This window comes from Echinops telfairi, unplaced genomic scaffold (assembly GCF_000313985.2).
Source record: "Echinops telfairi isolate 266 unplaced genomic scaffold, ASM31398v2 ScPeMD7_19;HRSCAF=73, whole genome shotgun sequence".
Classification (NCBI taxonomy): domain Eukaryota; kingdom Metazoa; phylum Chordata; class Mammalia; order Afrosoricida; family Tenrecidae; genus Echinops; species Echinops telfairi.
The window spans coordinates 8,422,935-8,431,861 of NW_022103916.1; the positions used below are offsets into that span (position 1 = coordinate 8,422,935).

Genomic DNA, 8,927 nt, shown 5'->3' on the forward strand with positions numbered 1-8,927 from the left:
TGGAGTATTCCAATGAACTTTTGGAAGTCCCCAAATAATTTTCTTTAAAACAAACAAACAAACAAAAAAACCCTTAAGACCTGAAAAGACAATTCTCAAAGGATGATACTCGAATGGCTAATAAACACATGAGGAAATGTTCCTGTTCACTAGCCATCTGGGAAATGCAAGTCAAAACAACTATGAGATACCATCTAACACTCATAACTATAGCCCAATTAAAAAACAAAACAAAACTGAGATCAGCAAATGCCAGAGAGGGTGGGGTGAGATTGGAACTCTTATCCACTGCTGGTATACTTTTAAATATGTACAGTCACTGTGGAAAGTGATATCACGATTCCTAAAAGAGATAGCAATTGAAATACCATATGATCCAGCAATTACCATTCATTACTGGGCATATACCCAAAATAAATAAGAAACAGATCATGAACAGACCTTTGCTCCCCCATGTTCATTGCAGCACAGTTCACATAGCAAGAAGTTTTGAAACAGCCTAAATCCCCATCAGTAGAAGACTGAATAAAAAAAACTCTCATATACACACACACAATGGCATACTACAGAGCTCTAAAAAACAGCAATGAAAGTATGAAACACCTCTGGAAGACATTATGCTGAGGGAGTCAATCACAAAAGGAAAAATACAGTATTAATCCACTGCTGTAGGAACAAGCAGCAGAACAGACACAAGCTCAGGCTTGTAGGGAAACCAGTCTGCGGGCCAGTGGGGACAGATAGCCTGGTAGAGAGCCTGATCGATGCAATACACCATCTGCTCTAGGTAAGTATTTTAAAGGTCACTTTGCCCAAGGGCGCCTCATGTCAGCTGGGATCAAATGGTCAAGGGAGGGAAAGGGTATGTTGTCGACTGAGTGGCTGCAATGTAAATCTGTGATGGGATTCCCCCGGACAGGTAGACAGCTCTATCAGTGGGATGAGAGATACTGATGGGAAAAACAAGTCAGAAGAGGAGAAAGGGAACAGACCCTTCTGGTGGAACACCCTCCAGCTGGGGGGAAGAATGACTGAAAATGTCTTTGGGAACCCTCAGGAGGGGAGTGTCTTTGGTGGTACTCACCGAATGGCTACATTGACCTGGGCATCCTGGGGACTCAGGGTGGGTGCCGTGGAATGCTAGGACACTGAAACCTGGATCTTCAAGGCTCACAGCATGCTCCAGAGGCTGCATCGTAAAATTTAATGACAAGACCCCATTGGGTGAACGGGACACACTTGTAATCTGAGGGCTTAAGTGGGAAAATGCATGATGTCTGAAGAAAGCAGAAAACAGCTCATCAAGATTGTTGAACTGTTGCTAGGTGGACAAATCTGGTCATCAATGCCTTATTATTCTGGTAAACTTGTGACTGACATTTTCAGTGATTCTTATTGTAAATTTCCCTGACAATTAACCTCCATTGTTTGTGTAAATAACGTCCAGTCACCAAAGAACTGATTATGTACAAGTGAATCATTCAGGTACTGTGATAAGGAGTTAGCCTACATTGGCCTAATATCCCTCTCTCAACAGGGCTTTTAAAAATTAGTACTAGGGACTAATCAAAGACAATATTAATGGAAAATCATTATGCCCCAGGGGGATGATCAATAAGACCATAAATAAGGAGGTTTTAATGTGCTAGCAGCACATTAAAAACAAACAAAAAACATAGATCCAAGAATTTTGGGCTTGCACTAAATCCTAGCTCCAATGTAAGAACAATTAGTTCTTCCAGCATGGCCCTGCTCAACACTCACCCTCAGGAAGGGAACACAGAAGATATGGGTGCTATAGCAAACTGTGTGAAGAAATTAGATGGCGCCCGGCTGTCAGATAAAATAGCACCTGGGGTCTTAAAGGCTTGTCTCCAAACAAGCAGCCATCTAAATGAGATGTCAACTAAATCCATGTTGGAAGAAGCACACCATCATCAGTCACCAAGGGATCGTAAATCATATAATCTGAAGTTGAAGGAGAGAGTTGTATCAGAGCCTAAACTGTGAGAATCCAGTTTGCAGAAGGCTATGGATGACAGTGGGAGCTCAAGATATACTTGTGGGAACTACATAGGAAACAAACCTCCAGTGATCTTCCTCTATCCATAATAGAGGGATGGGAGGAAAGTGGTGACTAAAAAGAGTGTATTAGAGAGATGAGCATCGAAGATCAAAGGGATAAACTTGACTTGAACAGTTGTCAGTTGATCCCTTCTTTGCTGCATGCTAGACCTGATTTGGTTTTCAACATTTTCTGTATTTTTGGGGGGTTGGTTTTTGTTTGTTGATAATAGGGTTTATCTCAGAGGTGCTATGTCTTTGGGGGTTACCCTCTGGAAGTTGTGTTATATGTTTTCTGTATATGAAAACCAAGATTGATGAACCTACAGGGACAGCAAGTAGAATAAAGGTTTGGGGTGGGCGGCGGTACAATGGTGGGTGGGGGCCGGGTTAAAAGACGATGTTAAGGGGTCCAGGAAGGAAAAGAATGTTTGGAAACTGATTGTGGTAGCAATTATACAATGCTGTGTGATGTGTTTGAACAATGGAATGTTATTAACTCCCAATTAATAATAAAAATTTAAAATGCCTTAAAAGAAAATTTTCACAAGGGGGTGCCCTTCTCTTCACCCCCCGTTGCTCCCTGGGCACTCCCTTTTGTGAAAATTGGGGTGGGAAACATTTGGAGAGAAAGAGTATTTGAGTTATACTGGGCTCTGGATCCACAGCTCTTTGTCAACCAGAACAATTATGCTTTAGTTTGTCTCAGATATGGTTTGTCTAAAAACCTCTGCATTAGAATAATTGATCTCAAGCCAGGTTCCCACATCTTAGTTTGAGTTTGAACCATCCTGGATTCCAGGGCCTATTGTGATGTCCCTTCAATTGTAACTTTAGCAAGTGTCCCTATGGATCTCTGTAGTTAGCTAGACCAGGGCACTGACTCTAATGGTCAATGATTCTAAACATGGTGCTTTGGGAGGAGCTTATTACAGGTGAATTAAAATCAATGGAGAAATCTGAAAAATCTTCATCCTCTGAGATGACTTCTGAAAAGATCTTAAACTATTTTTTTAAAACCAAAACCATTATGAGTTGAGATTCAATCAATGGAAGTGAGTGAGCTGTAAATAGTAAAGGGTTGTGTTTGAGAGGAAAATGATGTAATGAGGATGAATGTGTTGACTCTTGATCTGCTGGGCCAAAGGGGATCCTTAATAACCCAATCTACTATTTATACTAAGCATGCATCATGTGCCAAGTCAATTAATTGTTTTAATCCTCATTACCATCCTGTGGGAGAAGGGCTGTTATTACTTTTGATAGGTGAGGAAACTGAGGCCTTACGAGGCTCCAGGAGGAACCCTTGAAGCCTGATGTTACACATGCTCTGTCATGACCCCTAGGATATGGGAAGGCCACTTTTACAACTTGCCAATACTGAAAAATAATATTTTTAAATTATATAGTGGAATACTTTCTTTAAAAACTATGCATAAACTCAATTTAGACACTCAGCGTTGTACCGCTGTGGTTGAAAGTGGGGATAGAGGTGACCTGAGACTTCCCTAGGTTTCCTGGAGCACAGCTTGAAGGCCACTTACCCAGTAAATTGGCACAGAGGTGTCAAGATGCCTAAGGCTCTGGTTTTGAAATCCAAAGAACTGGGTGGAATTCTGGGGAACTGCAGGCTTATAGGCCTACCACATGTGTTGTTGGGCATACTTGCAGGCCCATGAGAACTGGGCACCACCAGCCTTACCTTCCTCTCCTGTCTGGCCAGACTTCAGCAGCCATAACCTTCTACTTACACAATAAGAAATAGTCTTACTATCTTACAGGTAACAAGTTTATTATTACAGATACTAATTCATTACCCTAAATGCCACACCTACACCTCTCCCCTTTCCTTACATCTATCTGGTTTTTCTACATTGGTAGAACGTTCAAATTTAACCTTGGAATTAAAGCATAGGCAGATCTTGCTGGTCTTAACGGTTCATGCCTACACCATCAATCAGGTTTCCTCTTTGTAGATGTCGGGGATCATACCCATCGCTGAATCGATCATGTGCACGGTGTTTTTGTTAAACAGTTTGTACTCATAGAGGATAAGCTGTCCCCAGAAACCATTGTTGGGCCGGATGATGGGACGGCGAAGCTTGGTCCAGCTGTGGGCGTGTATTAGCGACATGGAGCGGTATTTCATGAGGTAAGCGAGGCAGAGTGCTGCTGAGCGGCTAACCCCGGCAGCACAGTGCAGCAGAGTTCGGCCTTCCTTGGCTTCAATCCCCCGGATATGGTCAGCGACAGGATCAAAGAAATCATAAAGGACGGAACTGGGTGTGTCGTTCACAGGCACCTGCAGATACTGGACATTTTCATAGAACGTATTCACGATTTCTACTGTTGCGTTGATAACTGATGTGATATTCAGACGGGACAGTAGGGACTTATCGTTAGCTGCTGCTGCATTACTGATGAACAGGCTGTTGGTAATCTGAGAGAAGCTCTGGACTGAGAATGGCAGTAACTGTTGAGATTGGGGACGCTGCTGTTCCATCGTTAAGGTGTCGATCCCGGGACTCTCTAGGCAGGTCTGTTGGGGGCATCACTTCCGCGGGCACGCGAGTTCATCCAGGCCGCCCCTGCACCACAAGTCTTTGGCAAGAAGTGGGGGTTGGGGGAGAGAGGACTGAGAGTCCCTGCCCTGACTTCACAATCCCCAATGTCTGACGCTCTGGTATCCATGGCAATGGCTGTTCTGGAAGGAAGCCTCATCTGCTATAGTGACATGCCAGGTTTTCAGAGAAACCCCCTATCCTTTTTCTTCAAAACAGTTTATTTCCCAGACCCCAAACCTCATTTTTCTCGACTTTTAAAAATGTTCTTTGCAAGGTATCTATTTTGTGCTTCAATTGTTGGGGCACATGGAACACCATGGCTTTTAATGCTTCCATCCCATTGGTACTAAAGAAAAGGGCTTGCACTTTTTTTCATTTGTGCAAAATACTAGTATCATATTGCATGTTACGGAGCAGCATTTGCCTCATGTGATATGTTAATCTTTATAAAACTGCAGCGAAATATGAGCTTTGCCTGATTTTAGTGGGTTGGCCTGATACTTCTTTGTGGATTGAATTATATTCCTACTTGCAAACACATCAGGGTTGGGTTTAAGGGAGCACTGCTACCTGATACGCAGCCCCGTGTCTGTTGTGAAGTTGCCCTGTGCAAGGCAGTTGCGACTAATATAGCTGTGTCCTAGTCCATTGGTACCTAAGAGCCCAACGGATTTATCACTTGATTTGACTTTATTACTTAAAAATAAGCAACCACAGCCCAAATTATCTTATGTGTGCTTTTGTCAAAAAAGAATATCCATATGCTTTGTGAGATAGTTAAAGTTCATTGTGCTAACATGGCCAATGAACACATGTGGGATTAATTGAAGGGCAGAGAGCTAAATGGCTTGACGAGCCTCGCCTGTCTTGTCTCTTGCTCTTTGATCATCGGACCAGTGTGTGGCTGCCTTGTTTGTTCTGTGCCTCAATCTGCAAGCTACACTACTTGTGGGACACCTAACCCGTGGACTGCGTTCTTTCAAGACCTGCTTTGACACATTATTGGAATTTACATCTCCTGAGCTGGGAACTTTTGGACCCTGTCATCTGGCTGACTGTTGGTGACCTGCCTTGCTGTTTGCTGCCTGTGTCCGGATAGCCTGAATTGCTCTACAGAGGACTACCCGGCAGCCCTCAAGACTTGAAGGACTGCCAATGTCTCACAACTGTCTCATGGGAGTGAGTTGCACTGAGCCATTTGTACTGCTTTATAATTTAATTAACTGTTTATTCCTTATGTTATATATCTATCTATATAAATATATATAAAATTATTAGTGTGGTTTTGTTTCTCTAGAGAACTCTGTCTAACACACTTTGTAAACTACATCCCATTATGTCCACCATGGGTGGTTTCTTCCCAGTAATATTAAAAATTTTGGAACAAGTCAATACTACATCATAACTGACCCCAAAATGTCTTTTTAAAGATGCTACCTGGTATTTGCATCTTTCCTCGCAGCTAATGTTTTTGTAGAATTTGGCTGAAAATTCAAAAGAACTATAATCTAAAATTAACATTATTTCACAGAGTTGTCAAGACATATACACTTCATCTCATTCCAGCATCATTTTCACTGATGTGCCAAGATATGCTAAGCCTAATGAACACAGATGAAATGTCAGCCTGTTTTTGCTGGTCAAGGAAATAACCTTAAAACACAACACACTTTTATTTTTCTCAGTTGTAATGATCAGATTGTTTTGCATAACTTAAGTTGTCAGTCCCCACAAATACATCTGGAAGAAAACAAAACACAATACAGGTGAAAACTACTTATTAGAAATGGAAAATTTAGTTCAGTTGGGCTAAAGAGATTTAAAAGAGTTTATTCTAACAGTTTTGTTTATTTATTTATTTTATTATTTATTGTTTATTTCCCCCTGAGTTTTTGTTTTGAACAATTTCAACATATGTTTGTTTTTGTTGAATCATTTAGAGTTAAATGGAGATAGAGCAACACTTTACCTTTTCAGTACTATCTCCTAAGAACAACTTCTCCTTCATTTGGCCACAATAACCAAACCCAATTCCACTACCAACAAGTCAATTTGGATTCATAGTGACCCTATATAGAGTTTCTGAGACTCTATAAAGCTTTATGAGAGCACATAGCCTCATCTTTTTTCCCTCAAACAGCTAGCTGGTGAGCTTGAACCACCAAGCTTTTGGCTTATAGTCCAACACTTACCTAACAATGCCACCATAGCCACAATGCAAGGACCATGTTCAGGAAATTTAACATTTATCCAAGACTATTATATAAGTTGAAATTCAAATTCTACTAATCCTTCCCAAAATATCAATTTATGATTTTTTTTCTTTCCCCCCTTTGATTCAAATCAAATGTAGAAGTACACATTCTATTTAGTTGTCATAACTCCTTAATTATTTTTTAATTGGGGCCAGTTCCTAGAGTTCTTTTTCTTGACATTTGTTTGGACATTGATATTTTGACAAGTTTAGACCAGTTGTTTTGCAGAATGTCTTGCAATTTGGATTTTTTTTTTTAGAAAGAGAATTTTAAAACAGACTCAAAAGAATGGAAATCACTTATGTATCCTCTTCCAAGGCAGGCAAAAGACTTCCTTCCCCACAGGGTCAAGACTATGACTAAGTGGTGAGGAAGGCAGGTCTGGCCCCAGCCAAGGGGGAGACACATAGAGGGCCCGTGGCAGACACTTGGCTGCAGGCAAGTGCAGCTCTTGGGCCGCAGGAAACCCATGGCCACTGGGGTACTGGTTCTGGAAATAGTTCTCATCTTTCCAGAAGTATGTTCTGTCTGCAGCAGCTGGCTGGAGAAAAGACTTCAGAAAGGCATATGCCCGGGGTGCCCGAAGGCAGCCTCTGACTCTGCCTTTCTCCTTGGCATACGTCTTACAACACTGAGGAAGGCCAGGGGTTTGGCAGCTGCGCCTTCAATAGTCTTCATCCTACAGAGCTTCGTAGCTCTTAGGGTGACTGGAGAGGAAGCGACTAACTTGGGGAGACTCTTGATCTTTCCACTTCTCCCCCAACCTGAAACACTGCAGATCCTGTTGCCACCACAGTTCAAGTCACACACACACACACACACACACACACACACACACACACAGCCCTTGAGAATCTAACTTTGGGAGCAGGGAGCTCTGGGCATTGTTGGTCTGATATTTGCCCACCTGGCATCACTAACTTGTCCTAAAGCTCTTTCCAACCACTTCTCACTATTTCCAGGCCCCATCTGGCGAGGCGCCTAGCTTTCACTCCATCTGGCTGCTCATAAAGGCACAAAGTAGGAAAGTCCACAGTGGGATGGCATTGCTTGGAAGCAAGGAAGGCTACGGGGCCCCGCAGCTACCCAAGGCTGGTGTAGACATCCTCTGCTCCGCTCAACTCCTCAAAGATGGGGATCAGGTTCAGCAACACAGTGTCTGCCATGTCATCAAACCAGGACTGCACAGGCACTGCGTTCTCTGGGTGGAAGATGTATGAAGCTGGCGAGTTGTCCCTGCCCAGGTGGCTGAGATCCTTGACATAGCAGCCCTGGTATCACACAGGACTCCTGGACCAGGCGGGCCAGAACACCCCGCAGCGGCCCAGTAGGTCTGTCACAGGGTCGACATACTTGGCTAGGCTGGCAGTGAAGAGGACACATTCAGAGAGTTCCCCCATTCGCCTCAGGCGCTCATCCACATAAGGCCTCTTGAGCACATACACCTGGTGCGTGGTTCCCTCAATCTCGACAGGCACTGTGAAATCAGCATTGTTGATGGGCTTAAAAGAGCTGTGCACCAGGGTTTCATCCAGGTCAATGACCACACATATCCTTCCTTGATCTTCTTCTGTCACCTCTGGGAGCAGGCAGGTCCCTGGGATCTGATAGAACTGGTACTGGAGGCATTGAAGCAGATCCGACTTAGCAATGGTGTTGATTTCCTCCTTGTACGCGGCAAGCTCAGTACAAGAGCTTGTTTGGCCAACATGCTGGGCACGAAAACAGCAGAAGAGGGCCTTGAAGATGTTACGCCCACGAGGCTTCTTGGGAGAGGACTTGGAGACCAGGTGTTGCTTGGTGAGCACGCCCTCTTCCCTCTGCGCCTGGGTGATGCTGGAGCCGTGTTCCATCTAACAATCCCGCGGGCCCGGGCTGGCTGGGCGGGAGGCCGGGCGGCGCACACGCTGGGCTGGGCTGGGGGGCCTGGGCCGGGGCCGCTCTGGCTCCCGAGAGACTCGGACTCCCACAGCTGTTCACGTGCCCTCTCGAGTTCCCTCCCGGCGGTGGGCAGGGAGGCGACCTGTCCTGAGGGCGGGCGGCC

The 8,927-nt window shown here is 44.1% G+C and overlaps 1 protein-coding gene and 1 pseudogene across 1 annotated transcript; both read right to left on the bottom strand.

Moving 5' to 3' along the window:
* Positions 1-4,009: 4,009 nt before the first annotated feature.
* On the bottom strand, positions 4,010-4,567 carry DUSP21 (dual specificity phosphatase 21). Its single transcript, XM_013007362.2, is given in 1 exon segment — positions 4,010-4,567. A coding segment is annotated over 1 exon segment (558 nt).
* Positions 4,568-7,809: 3,242 nt separating this feature from the next.
* On the bottom strand, positions 7,810-8,736 carry LOC101649867 (annotated as a pseudogene).
* Between the last annotated feature and the right edge of the window lie 191 nt (positions 8,737-8,927).